We start from the raw sequence: 25,180 nt of genomic DNA, 5'->3' as shown, positions 1-25,180 counted from the left end.
TCTTACGTTATATTTTTTTCTTATATTGGCCATTTCTGGCATAAGATTTGTAGTTTTTGTTAGTAGTGAGAACTTTCATGTTTATTTTTGCTGTACAGTTTGACATTATAACATGGGTAGTCAATGGATAGTGATGCCTTTTGGGACCAGCCTCAAGTGGCCAGTTTTGGAAGTGTAGATTTTGAGACTTCCCCAATGGCTTCACTTTTCATTCCCAGACTTTGCTGCTTAGTCTGAAGAGATGGTCAAAGGACAGAGTGGTGTTGTACACTATATACAGGTGCATCTCAATGAATTAGAATATCATAGAAAGTTTCTCAGTCATTAAATTTAAAAAAGTGGGAATAACACATTATATAGATCCATTGACATGAAACATTTCATGTCTCATTTTTTTATTTCTTCTAATTATGATTATGGCTTACATTTAACGAAGACCTAAAATTCAGTGTCTCAGAAAAACTTTAAAATTACAATAGGCCAATTTGAAAAAGTATGTTTAATATGGAAATGTTGGCCTCTGAAAAGTTTGTCCATCTATATGACTCAATACTTGGTTGGGGCTATTTGACTTGAACTACTGGAAATGGACTTTTCCATGATATTCTAATGTATTGAGATGCACCTGTATTATAAAGACCTGTGAGGCAAATTTGTGAGTTGTAATATTTGAGATTATTTCAACGGTCCGTTTACTTGCTTGCAACCATAAACATCTCCGTCTTCAAAGACAAAATGACGAAAGTAATCGATATGAATTAACGCCAGTTTTTTTGTATGACTTCTGTTTTGAGGGTGTCTTTTTTGGTAATCCCATAATATGGTGTTTTTTTTTTGCTATATTTGGGTAAACTATTCTATTACATCTATCAACAGAGTATAATTGGGCCATTTCTAGGTTTTTAGGCATTTGAAAATCTGACTTTTTGACAAAAATCCACATATTATATTATGACTTCATTTTTGAGGGGGTCATTTTTGGACATCCTATAATATGGTGTTTTTCTGTCATTTCTGGCCATATTATGCTCTAATTTGTATCAACCGACTATAATTGACCAATTTTAAGGCATTTTTTAAAAATTTGACCATTTTTGACAAAAATCGACATCGATATTTTTCGTTTTATTCTCAACATTTCAACTTTTTTCTTGTCGTATTTAAACTTTATTCTGATCATTTTTATCTTTTTTCTCGAAGTGCATAATTATATTTTCCCCCTTCTCTCATTATTTTTTTATCCTACCTGGCCCTGTAACAAGTGTATGATTGGTCTCGTGCCTTTTGCCCACTGTGTTCAATGATGTGCTGTTCACACAAGGCACTCCACGGCTCGAAGCTCCACTGCTATTGTTTTGGCGTCTAGTTTATTTTGACTGTGTGCCACAAAAAAATCAGGAAAGAAAATGCACTAATAAATTACTAAATAAGTGAATAGATAATAAATAAGCATGCACCCCATGCAGTGCTTTTTCCCCTGCTGCTCTCCCTGCTTTAGGCCGACTCTTGTGGAGAAATAGAGGAGCAGTCTGCTGCTCCTGTGTGTGACTGCTCTGAGTACACACAGACACAAGCAGACAGAGACAGAAAGTAAAGAGACTGGCATGGAGAAATAGGATTCTGGCTATGGCTCACACAGGAATTGGCATATCTCAGATATCTCAGAGAGAATTAAACCAACTGAAGTTACTTTACACAGCTTTTTGGCAATTGAGCTAAGCTTTTGTTAGCTACTTGGCTACACCCTGTCTTCATTGATAAGATTTGTAATGCCTTTTTAATTGTTTTCGTTTAGGATTTATAGAACTTTAGTTATATCTGTAACTCTTGTTCTATGGTAACAGAAACTGACACGACAGAAATATTACGATAACCGACATCAGTTGTGACAATGGGGTAAGAGTGAAAAAAAAAAATATTTTGTGAGTATTATTAAGCGTTTCTGCTGCTTTGAAGGCTGAATAACTGTCCCAATAACAGAATCCAATGCAAAATTCTCAATCAATAAGAAACAAGCTGCACACAAGCACGTTTATTCTGAAATTAAATATTGTTAAATAAATATTAAATAAATATTGTTATTGTTGTTTTACATGATGTGCACTTCATGATGAAACTATCCATAGGCACATTAATAATAAGAGAATTTGCTGAGGCATTTAACATTTGCCCTATCACAGCGTCTGATGTCAGAGGTCAAGTGTCATGAAAATGTCTAAGCTTTACAATGATAGATGACGTCATGATATTCTGTGAATGTTAACCTTTTTTTATAATGGCTCTATGTGTAAAATGGTGAAAAAACATGAAAAAATGATCATGATGGAGAGATGATAAAGGGGTGATTGCACATAGAAAGCCATACGAGGGACAAAAAAAAAAATCAGAATGACAAATGGTCCATCCATATAGGCAAAGCCAACCTCCTGTCTCATGTACTATTTAATGCATGATGTTATGTTAGTTGGTGACTTAATTAAACAAAACTAATTAAACAAAACTTATTTTCTATTATAGCATCTAATTTATCATCTATTTATTTAAAAAAACCCTTTTAAATTAACTATTTTATTTGCTTCTGATCTGTTGACACGGTGTGTCAGAATGAACTCCTGTTGTTGTTTTTTTTGTTACAATAATCATTACAATGTGGACAGTAAAGGCAAGAATACAAGTATTAAAACATTTAGGCATCATACATAAATTATTATGATGTAACAGGCATGACTTATGTTTAGAAGTGCATTTCGGGGTGGTCCGTAGCGTAGTGGTTTATACAGGCGCCCCATGTATAGAGGCTACAGTCCTCGCTGCGGTGGAGCCGGGTTCGAATCCGGCCTGAGCTCCCTTTACCGCATGTCACCCCCTTTCTATCTGTCTCTCACTTTCATTAAAGCATGTAAAAATGCCAAAAAAATAATCTTAAAAAAAAAAAAAAGAAGTGCATTTCACCATAGTACAAGACTATGAATAATGTTGCATATGTAGAAAAATAACAGAAAAAAGGAGAGAAAAAATACAACAACTTCACACAAACAGGCAGGCATTAAAATTGAATGTCGCGCATCAACCATATAAGCACATTTTTTAATTATCTATAATTTGTATGGATTTGAAATACTTCCTAAATTCAATCACAAACGGTTCAAACGAGGAACTTTGAGAACTTGGCTTTATGGATGTGAACTTTTCCAAGTAAAATAAATAGGTTGACTTTTTGTTTTCATAGTATAATATTACATTCTTGGCTTCCAGTTTGATTAAATGATTGGTTTGCGAGTCTAAAGAGTCCTATAGAGAGAAGCCATGTTGTTTCTTTTTGTATTATTATTATTTATTTTTTTTTTTTTTTAGAAAAATGGGAGTTCCACACCAATTTCCCCCCCGTAATTTTCTATTTGCTGTAAATAATAATAATAATAATAATAATAATAATAATAACAATAACAACAACAACAACAATACTACTACTACTAATAATAATAATAATAATAAACATTTCTTATATGTTTATTGGTGCACTGTGCTCTCTAATATTTATTAAGAACTCCTGGGTTGAATTTCAGTGACACTCCGGACTGACGCACATGTATCGGCGTCACAGGCGCTCCTGACGGTGGGAGGAGAAGCTCTCCAGAGCGCAGCAGACACACAGATGGTTAGTGTCGGTGTCATTGCGTGTAACCTGTCCACCATGAGCCACCGGCACCGCGCGCTCTGCTGCCTCTCCACCGCGCTCATCCTGTTGCTGCTGCCGCACCGTCTGACGCGCATCGCGGTGGCGGCGGCGGAGTACTCCTCCTCCAAAACCGACTTGGACTACGAGTTCGGGGACTACCGGGGCAAGTGGTGCATCGACGACCACGGTTACGTTTATGTAATCGGAGAGGTTTATTACCCGAGCCCCACTGCGTGTCCGTGCACGTGCACCGTGGACGGTCCCGTGTGCGTCCGACCCAGGTGTCCCCGCATCCACCCCCGGTGCACGCGGATCAGGTATAAGGCGTGCTGTCCGGTGTGCGAGGCTATGGCCAGGGTCTGTGTCTACGGGGGCAAAACGTACCGGCTCCTAGAGGAGTTCAGGGTGAGAAAGATCCAAACTTCTACCCCCCCCTCTCCTCCTCCTCTGTCCCATCACAAGTTCACGCAGCTCCAATAGCCTGCACATCACATATCCATAATAAAGTATCAGAATATTAGTTATTATATTTTACATGTATACTAAGCCGATCTAATCTATGTACTTTAATTAAATTTTTCTTTACTTATTTTAATCTGCATGACAATATCAGTAAATAGATTGTAATTAAACTAGCCTATAAATAGTAAAGGCACTCATTATGTAAAATGGGTCCATTAAAAGTTTTACATTTATTATGTTTTTATTATTGGGAATTTTATTCTCATTTATTACCACCTAAACATTATCTATTTTTTGTCAGGCTTAATTTTAACTGTAGGCTATTTTACCTATAACACCTACCTATACCTATACAATTGCTATTTGATAAAACTGATCGTATATTTCATGTATAAAATCTTGATGTCAAAAAAGCTGTGAGATATGTGGTAGATGTGCAAAGTAGCATAATGCTCATAAAAAGTCAACTAAAGTACCTCAAAAAATATTATTGACATGTACACTCAAGGGTGTCTGGTCCAGGTGAGGTACTTGTACTTTACATGAGTATTTCCATTTTATGTAACTGTATACTTCTACTTCACTACATTTTGAGGCAAATATTGTACTTTTTACTCCACTACATTTAGCTGACAGCTTTAGTTACTTATCGGGTGGAGATTTAACATAAAAACATGATCAATTTAAAGTGATTAGACATTTTTTTTTAATTAAACCTCATAACAGTATATTAAGTAGTTAAAATGAGCCCTAGCTTGAGAAAATGCAAACACTGTTTACATAAATACATCAAAAATAATAATCCAATAATATATATAGAATATATAAAACAATCTGAGCGGGTTCATTCTGCATAACGAGTACTTTCACTTTTGATACTTTAAGTACAGTTTGATGCTGATAACTTCAGTAAGTTTTGAATGCAGGACTTTTACTTGTAGTGGAGTCATTTCACAGCGTGGTATTAGTAATTTTACTTGTAAAGGATCTTAATACTTTTCCCACCACTGATCTGCAATAACAAACTGCTGTACACATAACTGATGTATACAACTGATCTGACAATGACAGAATATTCAGTCTGCTAAAAGTGAATGTGAGCGAGTAACAAACAAGTTCTACTTGCTGCTTCGCATTTAATTATAAAAACAAAAAATATTTGTGCTGTTGCATCACCACGTTAGCTTCCATGCAGCCATGTGCTCAGTGGGGATGGAGCAGTGGGAGTACAGGTATTGAATGCATTTTTTATAACTTATAGTGTATTAGACAAAGTGCATCCACCCAGTGCATTAACACTAACATATTAGCTGTCTTTTCTTTGTTTGTTGGACATTAACTGACAGCATTGAGATTACCTCTGCGCTGGTCTCATTTGTTTACTGCAATGACCACGGGTTATTCAACTAGCCAATAACATTCAAATTCTTTGTGTGTCCCAGTTATCAAGGTGTGAGCGATGTCGATGCGAAGCCAACCGAGAGGTGTACTGCAGCATTTCGGACTGTCCTGCGCCTCACTGCGTCAACCCTACCTATGAACCCAATCACTGCTGCCCCATTTGTAAGACTGGTAAGTCAGTGCAAGTGTTTTCTCCTGATGAAATGACACAATACAATTTGTGAGTCATTTCCATCTTCAATAGGAACCAACAGGCCTGGAGCTGAGTGACACTGAAGTAGAAGGGAAGTCAGAAAGTACTTAGTGTACCGCCGGCGGGCCGCTTGTGTATCTCAGTTTTTTTAAGAATATACTGGAGATAATTATATGAAACTAGAAGTTCTGTATTGGAATCTATAGGCACCATATGCATGTTAGGATACCATGTTGAAAAAAATGCTGCAAAATTAGGCTATTTTTGCGATTTTCAAAGCAGTCATGTGACCTCTGATGTCATGCTATCTCAGTGAAAATAGGCTCTCTGGGTTCTCACAAGTATCAGCATCAAAATGTACTGAAAGTATCAAAAGTTCTCGTTATGCAGAATGGACCCACTCAGATTGTTTATATGTTCTTAATATATTACCACCTCAGCTGACTCCTTTCGACGCAAAGGAGCAGTGACTCTACTCCGAGCTCCCTCCGGATGTCTGAGCTCCTCACCCTATCTCTAAGGCTGAACCGAGCCACCCTACGGAGGAAGCTCATTTCAGCCGCTTGTATCCGCGATCTTGCTCTTTCGGTCACTACCCAAAGTTCATGACCATAGGTGAGGGTTGGAAAGTAGATGGACCGGTAAATCGAGAGCTTTGCCTTCTGGCTCAGCTCCTTCTTCACCACGACGGTCCGGTACAACGCCCGCATCACTGCTGACGCTGCACCAAACCGCCTGTCCATCTCACGCTCCGTTCTACCCTCACTCGTGAACAAGACCCCGAGATACTTGAACTCCTTCGCTTGAGGCAGTACCTCTCTCCCCACCCAGAGGGGGCAGTCCACCGTTTTCCGGCAGAGAACCATGGCCTCAGACTTGGAGGTGCTAACTCTCATCCCAACCGCTTCGCACTCGGCTGCAAACCACCCCAACGAGTGCTGGAGGTCCCGGCTTGATGAAGCCAAAAGAACCACATCATCTGCAAAAAGCAGAGATGCAATTCTTAGGTCACCAAACCGAATCCCTTCCTCCCCCCGGCTGCGCCTTGAGATCCTGTCCATGAAAACCACAAACAGAATCGGAGACAAGGGGCAACCCTGGCGGAGGCCAACACCCACTGGAAACGTGTTTGATGTTGTGCCAAGTATGCGGACACAGCTCTCACTTTGGTTATATAGGGACCGGATAGCTTGTAGCAACGAGCCCGGTGCCCCATATTCCCGCAGTACCCCCCACAAGACTCCCCGAGGGACACGGTCGTAGGCCTTCTCCAAGTCCACAAAACACATGTAGACTGGATGGGCAAACTCCCATGACCCCTCCAGAAGTCTCGCAAGGGTAAAGAGCTAGTCCGTTGTTCCACGGCCAGGACGGAAGCCGCATTGTTCCTCCTGAATCCGAGGTTCGACAATCGGCCGGAGCCTCCTTTCCAGCACCCTGGAGTAGACTTTTCCGGGGAGGCTGAGGAGTGTGATTCCACGGTAATTGGAACACACCCTCCAGTGCCCCTTTTTAAAAATGGGAACCACCACCCCGGTCTGCCACTCCACTGGCACTGTCCCAGACCTCCACGCGACACTGAAGAGGCGTGTCAACCATGACAGCCCAACAGTGTCCAGAGCCTTCAGCATCTCAGGGCGAATCTCATCCAACCCTGGCGCCTTGCCGTCGGGTAGCTTTTTGACTACCTCGGCGACCTCTACCAGGGATACTGGTGAGTCTTCCCCTGAGTCTTCAGACTCTGCCTCCTCTACAGAGGACGTGTTGGCTGGATTAAGGAGTTCCTCAAAGTGTTCTTTCCACCATCCGACGACATCCACAGGTCGGGTCAGCAGGTCTCCTCCCCCGCTGAATACAGCTTGGGCCAAGCCCTGCTTTCCCTTCCTGAGACGCCCGACGGTTTTCCAGAACCTCTTTGAGGCCGACCGAAAGTCCTCCTCCATGGCCTCCCCGAATTCCTCCCATACCCGAGTTTTTGCTTCAGCGACTGCCGCAGCTGCAGCCCTTCTGGCCGAACGGTACCTGTCTGCTGATTCCAGAGACCCCTCAGCCAGCCAAGACCGAAAGGCTTCCTTCTTCAGCTTGACGGCCTCCCTCACCGCTGGTGTCCACCAGCTAGTTCTTGGGTTTGCCGCCACAACAAGCACCGACGGCCTTCAGGCCACAGCTCCTACCAGCCGCATCAACAATTGAGGCTTTGAACATGGCCCATTCGGACTCCATGTCCCCAACCTCACCTGGGATGTTGGAGAAATTCTTCCGGAGGTGTGAGTTGAAGACTCTGCAGACAGGGGCCTCCGCTAGACGTTCCCAGTTCACCCTCACTACACGTTTGGGTTTGCCAGGTCTGTCCAGCATCCTCCCCCGCCACCTGATCCAACTCACCACCAGGTGGTGATCAGCTGACAGCTCTGCTCCTCTCTTCACCCGAGTGTCCAGAACATGCGGCCGCAGATCTGACGATACGATAATGAAATCGATCATCGTTCTTTGGCCTAGAGTGCTCTGGTACCAGGTACACTTATGAGCAACTCTATGTTCGAACATGGTGTTTGTTATGGACAATCCATGACTAGCACAGAAGTCCAATAACAAAACACCACTCGGGTTCAGATCGGGCAGGCCGTTCCTCCCAATCACCCCCCTCCAGGTACCATCATTGTTGCCCACGTGAGCTTTGAAGTCTCCCAGAAGAACTATAGAGTCTCCAGGCGGTACCCCTTCCAGGACACCACCCAGAGACTCCAAGAAGGCCGGGTACTCCGAACTGCTGTTCGCTGCATAGGCACAAACAACAGTCAGAGACCTTCTCCTCGCGACTTGCAGCCGCAAGGAGGCGACCCTCTCGTTCCTCGGGGAGAACTCCAACACAGCGGCGCTCAGCCGGGGGCTTGTGAGTATCCCCACACCCGCCCGGCGCCTCTCACCCTGGGCAACTCCGGAAAAGGAGAGAGTCCAGCCTCTCTCCAGGAGTTTGGTTCCAGAGCCCACGCTATGTGTGGAGGTGAGCCCAACTATTTCTAGCTGGTAACGCTCCACCTCCCATACAAGCTCGGGCTCCTTCCCCACCAGCGAGGTGATGTTCCACGTCCCCAGAGCCAACCGCTGGAGCCGGGGGTCAGCATACCCAGGTACCCGCCTTCGCCTGCTGCCCGACTCCCACTGCACCCGACCCCTATGCCCTACTCTGCGGGGGGTGGGCCCACAGGTCGGCGGATCCATGTAGCTTCTTCGGGCTGAGCCCGGCCGGGCCCCATGGACAAAAGCCCGGCCACCAGACGCTCGCCTGCGTGCTCCCCTCCCGGGTCTGGCTACAGGAGGGGGCCCCGGTTTACCCGTGCCGGGCGAGGTGCGCTGACCTCAGCTAAATGTAGTGGAGTAAAAAGTACAATATTTGCCTTAAAAATGTTGGGAAATAGAAGTATAAAGTTACATAAAACTGAAATACCCAAGTAAAGTACAAATACCTCAAAATTTACAGTACTTAAGTAAATGTACTTAGTTACATTCCACCACTGCATAACATAACATAACATAACATAACATAACATAATATAACATAACTTAACACAAAGAGAGGCTTAGTGAGCTGCTGCTGTCCCCAGAATAAATAATATTCTTAATAAGTACATTTGTTACTTAAATTTTATGTAACAAATGTACTTATTTGAAGTAGTTATTTAGAACTGCGACAGTAATGGAGCATTGTAGTTTGATGCATAGTGTGTTAATCCTGCACATTTTTATTCCTTTGACCACAACATCTCCAGAGCTACTCATCTCGTGACAGATTATAACTAATAAACAAAGAACCAAAAAACAATTGCTTCAGTAACTGTACTAGATAAAGTAAGAGAGTAAAAGCCATAACCTGTTATCTGTAAATGAATGATCCATGTCAATGAACTGACTTCTTCGTCATTAATCTTAGTGCACAAAACTCAGTGGGATTCAAACTACATTGAATCATGAGGAAAACAAAGCAAAACACCAGCTAATCTCCTACGAAAAGTTAGGAGTCCAGTGGAATTTAATCAATTTGGTGAGGTAACGTTTCTTTAAATTACAGTCATGGAAAAAATGATTAGACCACCCTTGTTTTCTCCATGCTTTCTTGTTAATTTAATGCCTGGTACAACTAAAGGTACATTTGTTTGGACAAATATATTGATGATAATAATAATATAATAATTTAAGAGCTGATATCTAGCCATTTTCCATCGTTTTCTTGATAATGATTTTGCTTATTAGCAAGAAACCCATGGAAAATGGCTATATATCAGCTCTTAAATTAAACTCTTGAGCTATGTTTGTTGTTATCATTATATTTGTCCAAACAAATGTACCTTTAGTTGTACCAGGCCTTAAAATGAACACAAAATTGAAGGAAAAGGGTGGTCTAATAATTTTTTCCATGACTGTTCATAAGAAAATGTCTATCATATTGATTTAAATATAAATATTACTGCTGCTGCTAAGTGAAAGTACCAATACCACACTGTGAATTTACTCCACTACAAGAAAAAGTCCTTAATTCAAAACTTTATTTAGTAAAAGTACAAAAGTATCAGCATCAAAATGTACTTAAAGTATTAAAAGTTCTCGTTATGCAGAATGGACCCACTCAGATTGTTTATATGTTCTAAATATATTATTAGATTATTTGTATTTATGCATTTATGTATGCAGCATTTACATTTCTTCAAGATAGGGCTCATTTGAACTAGTTAATATACTCTTACGATGTTTAATTTAAAAAAAAAAAAGAAGAGAAAAGCTGTCAGCTAAATGTAGTGGAGTAAAAAGTACAATATTTGCCTTAAAACTGTAGTGAAATAGAAGTATAAAGTTACATAAAACGGAAATACCCAAGTAAAGTACAAATACCTCAAAATGTACAGTACTTAAGTAAATGTACTTAGTTACATTCCACCAATGCATAACATAACATAACATAACATAACATAACATAACATAACATAACATAACATAAAATAACATAACACAAAGAGAGGCTTAGTGAGCTGCTGCTGTCCCCAGAATAAATAATATTCTTAATAAATGAAAGAACCCATTCATTAAATGATTACTCTACACTATTTGCTGTTCATTTCTGTAAAATAAGAGTATTACTGATTTGTTCTGATAATGTTATCACAGATTGTTGATGTCATCTGACATCTTTTAAATTAGATGGTGGAGAGAGTGCCACCGCCCCTGCAGGAAGAATTTGTATTTTCTTAAAACGGCCCCACTTTTTGAAATGGTCTTGAGCCACCCCTGACAGAAATCACATCTTTGCCGCGTTAGACTGGTCCAGATAAGGTTGATGTTTATACAGAGGAAAAAAGTCCCCAGAAGGAAATGATAATGTACATGCACACACACTTCAGCTAATGCTCTCTGCATGGTTTACACACATCATTAGAAGGCTGTTAAGTGTTCACCCTGCAGCTCTCCTCGGTTACATCACCTCACACACCCTGCAGCTTACAGAGCCATCCCTGTTATGTCATACATGCTTTTAAAGTCCCTCTGTAACATTGGTGGATTTTGTGTGTGTGTCAGACAGGAATAGCAGCTCGGATAATAGCAACTTGTATTATGTGTTGTAGAATAAAACATAAAGCCAAAGCAGCCAAAGAGTAAAAGGCATAATTCCACTGAGTCTCTCTTAGCAGCTTAAAGAAAACCACACATGCTGGTTCCCAGTTGCCTTGCTGCTTTATGGCAGTTGTAGTGGAGTTGTAGTTTATATTTTTACTGCTCCTCTGCTCCAACAGTGGGACAGATGGTTTGGTTTGTTGCGTCATTGATTTAAAAAAATAATTTTTTACATTGTTTTTGTTTGCCAAATTCCCTCACGTCAGCTGTGCTTTATGGAACGCAGTTGGATCTGGCATCAGATGAACTGTGCTTCCTGTCCTCCTGCTGGCTGCTGTTGGTAATTGTTTCACAGGTAGCTGCCAAATAAAGGAACCCCCATCTGTGATTTAGGGATGCAAATGATACCAAGGCTGTTGGTATTGGCATTCAATATGTCCAGCCAAAACATCATACTTACTGAAAATATCACATATAATGAACACAGGAAAAAAATAATAGCATCTGGAGGGATGGTTTTTTTCCCCCCATGACAGTGATAAGAGTCTTCCTGTGCATAATATTGCACACTTCTATCAATATCATACACACATTAATCTGTTGTCACATAACCTGCAGTCTAGAACTTTATTTAAAGTAGATGTAGCGCCCTGCTATAAATGATATGTATTAACATGTGTTTGGTTTACAAATATTTAGTATATTTTGCAATATTGCCTGTTATATTAGTTCTATGGTAAAATAAGCTTGAATTAATACAGAGAAATTAAGTGCACTTCATTTGGGGAAAGTACTAAAATGTCCCATGTTTTTCATGGGCTGTGAATGTCTCATGACGTTTCTTTTGTTTATTTGAGTAACCAGGTATCGATCTGTTATTAGGACCCTGCTCTATGTTTAGAACATGAGGTAAGGAAAGCTCAGATTAATAGGGAAAGTGTAGTAGCCATATTTTTTTATATAGAGAAGGCTTATGATATGATGTGGAAAGAGGGATTATTAATTAAAATAAGCAAATTAGGGATTAAAGGCCCAATGTATAGGTGGATCAAGGATTTTTTGGTGGGAAGATCTATTCAAGTTAAAATAGGGAAGTGTTATTCAGAGAAATTAGTTATTGAAAATGGAACGCCTCAGGGGAGTATAGTCAGTCCTTTGTTATTTTCTATTATGATAAATGATGTTTTTATGAGTGTAGAAAAGGGGATGGGATTTTCTCTTTTTGCGGATGATGGGGCAATTTGGAAAAGGGGTAGGAATTTGGAATTCCTTGTGAATAAATTACAAGAGGCTATTATCAAAATAGAAGAATGGTCATTTAAGTGGGGATTTAAATTTTCTGTAGATAAAACAAAGACAATGTTCTTTACAAGAAAAAGAAGTGTGCGTAATTTAAATCTTAGATTATATAATCAAGAATTGGAGAGAGTGAAACAATTCAAATTTTTGGGTTTGTGGTTTGATGAAAGAATAACATGGAATGTACATATTCAGAAAATGAATGATAAATGTAAGAAAGTTTTAAATGTAATGAGATGTCTGGTAGGAAATGAATGGGGAGCTGAGAGAACATCACTGAAAACCATTTATATAGGATTAATCAGGTCAGTGTTAGATTATGGTTGTGTAGTATTTGGTTCTGCAGCAAACACATCTCTTAAAAGGTTAGACAATATTCAGTATCAGGCTTTGAGACTATGCTCAGGTGCTATTAGAACAACCCCTACATCAGCATTACAAGTGGAAATGGGAGAAATGCCATTAGAATTAAGAAGAACACAGTTATCAATAAATTACTGGGTTAATCTAAAAGGACATAATGAAGATCATCCAACACAAGATATACTGAAACAATGTTGGGAGAAAGAGAGAAGAGAAACAAAAAGTTTTGGAGGGGTAATTGAGCAGAAAGCAAAAGAACTTGAAGTAAATGAAATAGATATTTGTCAAACGGTACCACTCTCTGTAATACATCCATGGATACTTCCTGATCCCATTGTTGATCTAACATTGCTGGGAAAAAAGAACATAGATAAGGAATTTATTTTACATCCACTAGTAATAAAGACATATATAGAAAATAATTATTATAGATATGTTCAGATTTATACAGATGCTTCAAAAAACTCAACTAATAAAATCGGTATATCATTCATAGTCCCAGAATTTAGTATTAAAATACACAAACGAATCAGTGATGGACTGTCAGTGTATACAGGAGAGATGTTGGCGATTTTGCTAGCATTACAGTGGGTTGAAGAGGTGAGACCTTTAAGAGCAGTAGTATGCTCTGACTCCAGTTCATCATTAATCAGTGTGAGAAATAACAAATCAGAAGGTAGGCCAGATGTTTTAATAGAAATACAACAAACATACAGAATTCAAATGATGAAGGGAACTGATATTGAACCTTAAAGAAATTAAGTTGAACTTTGATCTTTTACAAAGAAGTTCAGAGGAGAAATGTTATTCCTTTTTGTTACAGTATCTTAGGAGAACAAGATTAATAGAGAGAATATAATTTATGTACTTTCTCCTTTTTTTTTGTTTTTTTTAAATTAATTAATTAATTTATTTTTATTATTATTATTTTATTATTATTTAGTTAAACTCAGGAATGTGTAAAGTCCCGGTCCACACTCCATATCAGTAGGTGGCGGTAATACACCAAAAAGTTGTTTGTCAACCGCCATAAAACAACACAAAGAAGAAGAAGAAGAATCTGTTATTAGCCAATCCGTGCCTGTCAGAAACGATTGTCAACTATCTACCGATTCGGAAGGGGGGTGGGACTAAAAAGAGAAGGGACGAGGCTCAGGCTAGTAACGGGGAGAGACGAGGAAAAAGAGTGACAACACCATGGAAAAGTAGTTGTAAGCTATATGAAACTGTTTAAAGTTACTGGTGTTACTAAAACCTTAAACTGGATAGTCTGTTTGTGTGTTACCGGTGTTAAATGTGAAAGTGAGCCGAGTTCAAAGCTGTTTCAGCCGGGAATTGTACTGAATGTCCGAGACGCCATTATCGTTTGTGTATGGAGCTAGAGTTAGCCTTGTCCCCGCTAGCTGGAAGGAGACCACGTGTGTGGGAGGGAGACATATTTTGCGCCGAGTTTCCTGAGTGAGTATGAACATTATTTGAACTGGTAACAATATGAAAATGTATGAGAACGAGCAGTGAGTTTATTAGTGTTTGAATTTATGCTTAGTGTGCCTGCCTCCGTGGCTTCGGACCTACATGCCTGCCAGCATGCCTGCCGCTGGTCTGCTGCTGCTGTAGAGGGTGCTCAGGATCCACGCTGTCGCCAGAGAACCTGCTGCGGCAGGAGCACGTGTCAGCAGGACTAGTTTCTTCATTTCCACTCACCTTACTCTTCTGAACCGAGGGTTTGAGAAAACTGTGGTTGTCCGTGAGTACTGAGAAACATTTTCACAAGGATACATGAGCTCCAACTTAACATGCGCGCCAACGATATGGTACCATAACTGACTTACAAAACCCCGGGTATATTTTTTTGTTTATTTTATTTCTCTGACTCAAAGGGTCACCAGGTCAAAAAGTAAAGAGTGATTGCCTATATTTTCTTTTTGTGTAATAAACATTCTTGTTGTGTATTTGCAGTCAGGCTGTTTATTGAATGTGATGTTATTAGGGCTACAGTGTGTTGAAGGTGCATGCATGGGAGTATTAAAGCTCACAATAACAACATAGCTATAAAATAAGCTAACCACCCGGACTCTCTGCACCGTAGTCAGAGGCATATGCTCTAGTTGAGGTAAACACAGTAAAACTTTAATTTTTGTGGACTCCCTCCAATTCAGCTCCCATGCTTGAGGTGTCATTACGTATAAGGGGTTTTACCATGAAAATGCTGTAATAAAATAGAGTTGGTTGGGAGGGCTACACAGAACACAACAGTAAGTTTAACACATTATCAGATAAATTAATAGCTAACTGTTTGGTAACAAGTATTAACGGTTCTCATTCAGTGAGTCCCTGCATGTTTAACCACAACTGACTGCTGGCAGGAGAGCCATGTACGCGATTACTCTGAGCAGCTTTGGGAATGTATTACATTATATTTGAATGTGAGTAAGTTGAAACAGGACTAGAGTTGTCAGGTTCGTAGATTGGAAGCCCAAGAATAAACACAACCGGAGAAAAAAGACTGGTCTCAATGCTTTCTTTAAATTACAGGTGAAGTTATGCTTTGCTGGTCTCAGACTGACATCACTCTGCAGGATCCCAGTCAGAATGAGCCCTGATCTCTGTAATAATTCACATTTCATCCTCTACAGAAGTAGGACCTACACACAACCGAGTTCTATCAGCCAGTTACCAATTGTGTGTGTGTGTGTGTGTGTGTGTGTGTGTGTGTTGTTCCTACAGGCACGTATCTATGAGCTACAATACCTAAACATGATAACTTCTGTGGGAACACAAACCAAACTGCGCTGTCTCACGTCTGTCTGTGATAAACACGAAAGCTACAGTGGAGAAAAACACATTGGCTATCTGCCTTCTTAAAATTATTCAAATATAACACTAGGTTAAAACCTAGTATAAAGTTCACAGTGTTTTGTCAATGCAATCCTGCGATTTTGTGGTTAATATGTTACAGGAATAGTTAATGGTGTGAGTATTTTGGATAGTTAATAAGCTTTCGTCCCTTTTAATACAAACAAGTAATGATACCATTAGTGATAATAAACCACACGTCTGTCACTCGTGCATATCACGGATAAAACAAGATTCCCCTTTATTAAATGTGCCTTTCCTGTTTCCTAGGTCCCAACTGCTTTGCTGGGTACCGTGTGATTCCAGCAGGGGAGCGTGTGAACATTGACGAGCAGACCGTATGCTACTGCACCTACCGAGACGGGACATGGCACACCCATCCCCAGGCCACCTGTGAGCAGCGCCCACCGCCCAGCACAACACCCAGCAAGCCTACCAATCCCCCTCGGGACGAATCCAGGGGGAGAGGGGGGAGGCCGTATGTTCCCAGACTGGATGTGATACCGTGAACTGGAGTGTTTAATAAACGTCTCATCGGGACAAAGGCCAGGTAGAAACTAGAAAATTTCTAAAGAAATTTTGATTGTGTGCTTGCCTCTGGACCGTGACTCTCGTGGCTTATCAAAAGGGGCAGGGATTAAACAGAGACTTCCTGCTGAGTACACTGACACCTCATACAAGTCTCTAGGACAAACGGTTCACTAGTTAGTAAAAGGGGGCGTGGCTAATCAAAAGGGGGGGGGGGGGGTAATCAATCACCAGTTAAACAGGGACTCTATGCCGAGTAATCTGACACCTTATACAAGTTTCTAGGAGAAACGGTTCATTATTATGAAAGGGGGCGTGGCTAATCAAAAAGGGCGGGAATTTATGAAATATTGTTATGTATAAGTGGTCAGTGATGAACCATCATCATGCTTGGCAAGTTTGAGGAAGATTGGACAATGTATGGTCAAGTTATAAGGTCTCATGTTTTATGAAGTCTGTTTACTTAGAGTAAACTGACAGTTATCAGTTAGAATGTCTGTGTTGGAGGGGGGAGGGGGGAGGCTTTTGTAGCTAAGCAACCACGTGGCCAGGTGGAGTCTACCAATAAGAGCAGAGCAATCAACTGAAATTAACTGCTGTTGGAGACAGTTCCGCAGGCAGAGGTGGACAAACTGAAAATTCTGGCCTCGAACAGAAAGCATTTTTGGCAAAACCATAATACCTATTATTGATCCGACTTCACTTTGAGCGTCCTGAGTTCTTCCTCAACGTCTACATATGTTTTTTTTTAAGAAAAATGAAAAAATAGCTTTGTTAGAGTGATTTTAAAAAACTGTTCCTGCATTTTTAATATGGGAGCCAATGAGGCAGTTGGTGCATTTTGTTTGTGCATCTGTGCGTCCTGCGCCAAAACTATAACTCTGACAGCTTTACCAGAGGATTGTGAGTGAGAGGACAAATTTTCCTACGTTTCTATGTATAAATTATTTCTGTAGAGTGAAATTTGCGGCCTGGAGCGCAGTTTTCAAATTTATTTTTTGACAATTCTTTCTCTCCCTCTACACTCTGTTTGATGACATCACCACTCTAGCCTCTCCATAGGGTTACATTGGGGGGATTTTTTGATGTGTTTTTGCCCAATAATTTGAAAACCGTTTGTCGAAACCCTTAGAGTCATAGCACACTTGTCATGGGCGAGCCGGTCGATTTGATACCTTTTTTGTGTATGTGCGGCCAAATCTCTGAGAGGAGTAGTCGACCGAAAAATGACACGGAAGAAACGGAAGAATAACTAGAAAATTTCTAAAGAAATTTTGATTGTGTGCTTGCCTCTGGACTGTGACTCTCGTGGCTTATCAAAAGGGGCAGGGATTAAACAAGTACTTTCTGCTGAGTACACTGACACCTCATACAAGTCTCTAGGACAAACGGTTCACTAGTTAGTAAAAGGGGGCGTGGCTAATCAAAGGGGCGGGGTTATCAATCACCAGTTAAACAGGGACTCTGTCCTGAGTTCACAGACACTTCATACAAGTCTGTAGGACAAACGGTTCATTATTTAGTAAAAGGGGGCGTGGCTAATCAAAAAGGGCGGGAATTTATGAATTATTGTTACGTAGAACTGATAAGTGATGAACCATCATCATGCATGACAAGTTTGAGGCAGATTGGACAATGTATGGTCAAGTTATAAGGTCTCATGTTTTATGAAGAAAACGCCATGTTTGTTCACTTAGAGTAAACTGACAGTTATCAGTTAGAATGTCTGTGTTGGAGGAGGAGGGGGGGGGCTTTGGTAGCTAAGCAACCAGGTGGCCAGGTGGAGTCGACCAATCAGAACAGAGCAATCAACTGAAATTAACTGACAGTTCCGCCACCGGGGCAGACAGAGGTGGACAAACTGAAAATTCTGGCCTCGAACAGAAAGCATTTTTGGCAAAACCATAATACCTATCATTGATCTGACTTCACTTTGAGCGTCCTGAGTTCTTCCTCAACGTCTACATATATTTTTTTTTAAGAAAAATGAAAAAATAGCTTTGTTAGAGCGATTTAAAAAAACACTTGCATCTACTTTTTTATGAAATCTTCCTGCATTTTTAATATGGGAGCCAATGAGGCAGTTGGTGCGTTTTGTTTGTGCATCTGTGTGTCCTGCACCAAAACTATAATTCTGACAGCTTTACCAGAGGATTGTGAGTGAGAGGACAAATTTTCCTACGTTTCTATGTATAAATTATTTCTGTAGAGTGAAATTTGCGGCCTGGAGCGCAGTTTTCAAATTTATTTTTTGACAATTCGTTCTCTCCCTCTACACTCTGTTTGATGACATCACCACTCTAGACTCTCCATAGGGTTACATTGGGGGGATTTTTTGACGTGTTTTTGCCCAATAATTTGAAAACCGTTTGTCGAAACCCTTATAAAAGTCATAGCACACTTGTCATGGGCGAGCCGGTCAATTTGATACCTTTTTTGTATATGTGTGACCAAAACTCTGGGAGGAGTAGTCGACCGAAAAAACACCACGGAAGAAACGGAAGATTAAAAATAAGAACTAGAAAATTTCTAAAGAAATTTTGATTGTGTGCTTGCCTCTGGACCGTCATTCTCGTGGCTCAAATCAACAGTCAAACTGGGACTCTGTCCTGAGTTCACAGACACCTCATACAAGTCTGTAGGACAAACGGTTCACAAGTTAGTAAAAGGGGGCGTGGTCACTCAAAGGGGGCGTGGCTTGAATCAGCAGTTAAAAAGGGACTCTGTCCTGAGTTCACAGACACCTCATACAAGTATCTAGGAGAAACGGTTCATTAGTTATGAAAGGGGGCGTGGCTAATCAAAAGGGGCGGGGTTATCAACCACCAGTTAAACAGGGACTTCATGCCGAGTAATCTGACACCTTATACAAGTTTCTAGGACAAACGGTTCATTAGTTATGAAAGGGGGCGTGGCTAATCAAAAAGGGCGGGAATTTATGAAATATTGTTATGTGTAAGTGGTCAGTGATGAACCATCATCATGCTTGGCAAGTTTGAGGAAGATTGGACAATGTATGGTCAAGTTATAAGGTCTCATGTTTTATGAAGTCTGTTCACTTAGAGTAAACTGACAGTTATCAGTTAGAATGTCTGTGTTGGAGGAGGGAGGGGGGAGGGGGGAGGCTTTGGTAGCTAAGCAACCACGTGGCCAGGTGGAGTCGACCAATAAAAGCAGAGCAATCAACTGAAATTAACTGCTGTTGGAGACAGTTCTGTAGACAGAGGTGGACAAACTGAAAATTCTGGCCTCGAACAGAAAGCATTTTTGGCAAAACCATAATACCTATCATTGATCCGACTTCACTTTGAGCGTCCTGAGTTCTTCCTCAACATCTACATATGTTTTTTTTTAAGAAAGATGAAAAAATAGCTTTGTTAGAGCGATTTAAAAAAACTGTTAAATTTTTTTTTTGAGAAATCTTCCTTCATTTTTAATATGGGAGCCAATGCGGCAGTTGGTGCATTTTGTTTGAGCATCTGTGCGTCCTGCGCCTAAACTATAACTCTGACAGCTTTACCAGAGGATTGTGAGTGAGAGGACAAATTTTCCTACGTTTCTATGTATAAATTATTTCTGTAGAGTGAAATTTGCAGCCTGGAGCGCAGTTTTCAAATTTATTTTTTGACAATTCTTTCTCTCCCTCTACACTCTGTTTGATGACTTCCCCACTCTAGACTCTCCATAGGGTTACATTGGGGGGATTTTTTGACGTGTTTTTGCCCAATAATTTGAAAACCGTATGTCGAAACCCTTAGAAAAGTCATAGCACACTTGTCATGGGCGAGCCGGTCGGTTTGATACCTTTTTTGTGTATGTGCGGCCAAAACTCTGGGAGGAGTAGTCGGCCGAAAAAACAACACGGAAGAAACGGAAGAAAAAGAATAAAAACTAGAAAATTTCTAAAGAAATTTTGATTGTGTGCTTGCCTCTGGGCCGTCATCCTCGTGGCTCAAATGAACAGTTAAACTGGGACTCTGTCCTGAGTTCACAGACACCTCATACAAGTCTGTAGGACAAACGGTTCACAAGTTAGTAAAAGGGGGCGTGGCTACTCAAGGGGGCGTGGCTTCAATCAGCAGTTGAACAGGGACTCTGTCCTGAGTTCACAGACACCTCATACAAGTATCTAGGAGAAACGGTTCATTAGTTATGAAAGGGGGCGTGGCTAATCAAAAAGGGTGGGACTTTATGAAATATTGTTATGTAGAAATGGTCAGTGATGAACCATCATCATGCATGACAAGTTTGAGGCAGATTGGACAATGTATGGTCAAGTTATAAGGTCTCAAAAATGCCATGTCTGTAACAGTTAGAGTTAACTGTTTTCAGTTAAAATGTCTGTGTTGGAGGAGGGGGGGGGGGGGAGTGGGGGGCTGGGGGAGGCTTTGGTAGCTAAGCAACCCGGTGGCCAGGTGGGGTCGACCAATCAGAGCAGAGCAATCAACGGAATGTTCCGGAAGAGTGGCCAGAGGTGGAAAAACTGAAATTTCTGGCCTCGAACAGAAAGCATTTTTGACAAAACCATAATACCTATCATTGATCCGACTTCACTTTGAGCGTCCTGAGTTCTTCCTGAACATCTCCATATGTTTTTTTTTAAGAAAGATGAAAAAATAGCTTTGTTAGAGCGATTTTAAAAAACTGTTAAATTTTTTTTTTGAGAAATCTTCCTTCATTTTTAATATGGGAGCCGATGCGGCAGTTGGTGCATTTTGTTTGAGCATCTGTGCGTCCTGCGCCCAAACTATAACTCTGACAGCTTTACCAGAGGATTGTGAGTGAGAGGACAAATTTTCCTACGTTTCTATGTATAAATTATTTCTGTAGAGTGAAATTTGCGGCCTGGAGCGCAGTTTTCAAATTTATTTTTTGACAATTCTTTCTCTCCCTCTACACTCTGTTTGATGACTTCCCCACTCTAGACTCTCCATAGGGTTACATTGGGGGGATTTTTTGACGTGTTTTTTCCCAATAATTTGAAAACCGTTTGTCGAAACCCTTATAAAAGTCATAGCACACTTGTCATGGGCGAGCCGGTCGATTTGATACCTTTTTTGTGTATGTGCGGCCAAAACTCTGGGAGGAGTAGTCGACCGAAAAATGACACGGAAGAAACGTAAGAATAAAAATAAGAACTAGAAACAAAATTCCAGGGAAATTTTGGAGTGCCACGGGACTACTGCCGGATGATTCTCGTGGTTTAAATCAGCAGTTAAACAGGGACTCTGTCCTGAGTTCACAGACACCTCATACAAGTCTGTAGGACAAACGGTTCACTAGTTAGTAAAAGGGGCGTGGCTACTCAAAGGGGGCGTGGCTTTAATCACCATTCACACAGGGACTCTGTCCTGAGTTCACAGACACCTCATACGAGTCTGTACGTCAAATGGTTCACAAGTTAGTAAAAAGGGGCGTGGCTACTCAAGGGGGCATGCCTTCAATCACCAGTAAAACAGGGGCTCCGTCCTGAGTTCACAGACACCTCATACAAGTCTGTAGCACAAACGGTTCACTAGTTAGTAAAAAGGGGCGTGGCTACTAAAAAGGGGCGTGGCTTCAATCACCAGTAAAACAGGGGCTCTGTCCTGAGTTCACAGACATCTCATACAAGTCTGTAGGACAAACGGTTCACAAGTAAGTAAAAGGGGGCGTGGTTACTCAATGGGGGCGTGGCTTCAATCAGCAATTAAACAGGGACTCTGTCCTGAGTTCACAGACACTTCATACAAGTCTGTAGGACAAACGGTTCATTAGTTAGTAAAAGGGGGCGTGGCTAATCAAAAGGGGCGGGAATTTATGAAATATTGTTATGAAGACAATCAGTGATGAGCCATCATCATGTATGACAAGTTTGAGGCAGATTGGACAATGTATGGTCAAGTTAAAAGAGTTAACTGTTTTCAGTTAAAATGTCTGTGTTGGAGGAGGAGAGAGGGAGGGGGGGAAGCTTTGGTAGCTAAGCAACCACGTGGCCAGGTGGAGTCGACCAATCAGAGCAGAGCAATCAACAGAAACTAACTGTCACTGACAATGCTTTGCTAAAGTGAGCAGCCAGAGGTGGACAAACTGAAAATTCTGGCCTCGAACAGAAAGCATTTTCGGCAAAACCATAATACCTATCACTGATCCGACTTCACTTTGAGCGTCCTGAGTTCCTCCTGAACATCTACATATGTTTTTTTTTAAGAAAAATGAAAAAATAGCTTTGTTAGAGCGATCTAAAAAAACTCTTAAATCTGATTATTTCAAAAATCCGCCTGTGTTTTTAATATGGGACTCAATGGGGCAGTTGTTGCATTTTGGTGGCACTTCTCTGTGTCCTGCGCCCAAACTAAAACTCTGACAGCTTTACCAGAGGATTGTGAGTGAGACCACAAATTTTCCTACGTTTCTATGTATAAATTATTTCTGTAGAGTGAAATTTGCGGCCTGGAGCGCAGTTTTCAAATTTATTTTGTGACAACTCCTTCTCTGCCTCTACACTCTGCTTGATGACATCACCAGTCTAGATTCTGAACATTCCGCGCAATACACACACATGGGAAAATCGCCGTCCCCATTAGTTTGGAAAAATGGAAATGTTTTCGCACTTTGTGCGAAAACTATACGTGCAATCGCTCTGAAATTTCACAGGACTAGAGTTAAATTCAGGCCCTACAACTTTCTAAATCGGTTCGGAATTTTACGAGCAACGGTTTGCGAATGGTGAGGCCCCAAAGTTGGCGCAATGCGTTCCGGATGGGCCAAAAAGTGCACGTTTGTGCACGTTGTGCGAAGACGTGCACGCCGATCGCTAAAAAAAGTCATTCCACACGATTCCCGAATAAGGCACAACTTTTGGCGTTTTTACTTTTCGCGATTTCTCAAAGCTGCGGGACTAGTTACGCGCCAAAGTTTTTACGGAAGAATAATCTATAATATATAAATAAATAATAAACATGAGCAATAATAAGAGATGCCTCGTGCTTCGCACGAGGCACTCATCCTCACTGCTTGCAGTGAAGATGAGTGCCTCGCTGCTCAGCCGTGGCACTAAATAGTCCCGGTGAATAGTAGTTAGTGTGCTTTTGCAAGCAAGCACACAAAACTAGAAACAAAATTCCAGGGAAATTTTGGAGTGCCACGGGACTACTGCGGGATGATTCTCGTGGTTTGAATCACCAGTTAAACAATGTCTGTTCAGTGAGAATGTCTGTGTTGGAGGAGGGGGGGGGGGGGGGGGGTAGGAGGTTGGGGGAGGCTTTGGTAGCTAAGCAACCACGTGGCCAGGTGGAGTCGACCAATCAGAGCAGAGCAATCAACTGAAATTAACTGAAGGTGGAGACAGTTCTGCCAAACTGAGCAGCCAGAGGTGGACCAACTGAAAATTCTGGCCTCGAACAGAAAGCATTTTCGGCAAAACCATAATACCTATCACTGATCCGACTTCACTTTGAGCGTCCTGAGTTCTTCCTGAACGTCTACATATATTTTTTTTTAAGAAAAATGAAAAAATAGCTTTGTTAGAGCGATCTAAAAAAACTCTTAAATCTAATTTTTTCTGGAATCCTCCTGTGTTTTTAATATGGGACACAATGGGGCAGTTGTTGCGTTTTGGTGGCACTTCTCTGTGTCCTGCGCCCAAACTATAACTCTGACAGCTTTACCAGAGGATTGTGAGTGAGAAGACAAATTTTCCTACGTTTCTATGTATAAATTATTTCTGTAGAGTGGAATTTGCGGCCTGGAGCGCAGTTTTCAAATTTATTTTTTGACAATTCCTTCTCTCCCTCTCCACTCTGCTTGATGACATCACCAGTCTAGAGTCTGAACATTCCGCGCAATACACACACATGGGAAAATCGCCCTCCCCATTAGTTTGGAAAAAATGAAATGTTTTCGTACTTCGTGCGAAAACTATACGTGCAATCGCTCTGAAATTTCACAGGACTAGAGTTAAATTCAGGCCCTACAACTTTCTAAATCGGTTCGGAATTTTATGAGCAACGGTTTGCGAATGGTGAGGCCCCAAAGTTTGCGCAATGCGTTCCGGATGGGCCAAAAAGTGCACGTTTGTGCACGTTGTGCGAAAACGTGCGCGCCGATCGCTAAAAAAAGTCATTCCACACGATTCCCGAATAAGGCGCAACTTTTGGCGTTTTTACTTTTCGCGATTTCTCAAAGCTGCGGGACTAGTTACGCGCCAAAGTTTTTACGGAAGAATAATCTATAATATATAAATAATAATAAACATGAGCAATAATAAGAGATGCCTCGTGCTTCGCACGAGGCACTCATCCTCACTGCTTGCAGTGAAGATGAGTGCCTCGCTGCTCAGCCGTGGCACTAATAAGCCCACGGAATAATAGTTAGTGTGCTTTTGCAAGCAAGCACACAAAATAAGCCCACGGAATAACAATTAGTGTGCTTTTGCAAGCAAGCACACAAAACTAGAAAATTCCTAAAGAAATTTTGATTGTGTGCTTGCCTCTGGACCGTGACTCTCGTGGCTTATCAAAAGGGGCACGGATTAAACAGGGACTTTCTGCTGAGTACACTCACACCTCATACAAGTCTCTAGGACAAACGGTTCACTAGTTAGTAAAATGGGCGTGGCTTATCAAAAGGGGCGGGGTTATCAATCACCAGTTAAACAGGGACTCTATGCTGAGTAATCTGACATCTTATACAAGTTTCTAGGACAAACGGTTCATTAGTTAGTAAAAGGGGGCGTGGCTAATAAAAAAGGGCGGGAATTTATGAATTATTGTTATGTAGAACTGAAAAGTGATGAACCATCATCATGCATGACA

General features: G+C 41.1%; 1 protein-coding gene across 2 annotated transcripts in view; it reads left to right on the top strand.

The window, feature by feature from the left end:
* Window positions 1–3,655: 3,655 nt before the first annotated feature.
* The window catches only part of si:dkey-283b1.7 (von Willebrand factor C domain-containing protein 2-like), a 71,477-nt gene continuing 49,952 nt past the window's right edge, over window positions 3,656–25,180 (top strand). Inside the window, exons 1-3 of one of the 2 annotated variants that reach the window (XM_059347778.1) lie at window positions 3,656–4,084; window positions 5,584–5,713; window positions 16,128–16,407. In XM_059347778.1, the coding sequence (XP_059203761.1) occupies window positions 3,656–4,084; window positions 5,584–5,713; window positions 16,128–16,366 (798 nt within the window). In that variant the 3' untranslated portion in view covers window positions 16,367–16,407. Of the gene's footprint in view, window positions 4,085–5,583; window positions 5,714–14,150; window positions 14,460–14,547; window positions 14,749–16,127; window positions 16,408–25,180 lie in introns of those variants that run through there. The other variant, XR_009395457.1, reaches the window with a different exon arrangement.

Source organism: Centropristis striata, chromosome 13 (assembly GCF_030273125.1).
Source record: "Centropristis striata isolate RG_2023a ecotype Rhode Island chromosome 13, C.striata_1.0, whole genome shotgun sequence".
NCBI classification, from domain to species: Eukaryota; Metazoa; Chordata; class Actinopteri; order Perciformes; family Serranidae; genus Centropristis; species Centropristis striata.
The sequence above is the reverse complement of the archived record's forward strand: the minus strand, read 5'-3'. Positions and strand labels throughout refer to the sequence as shown.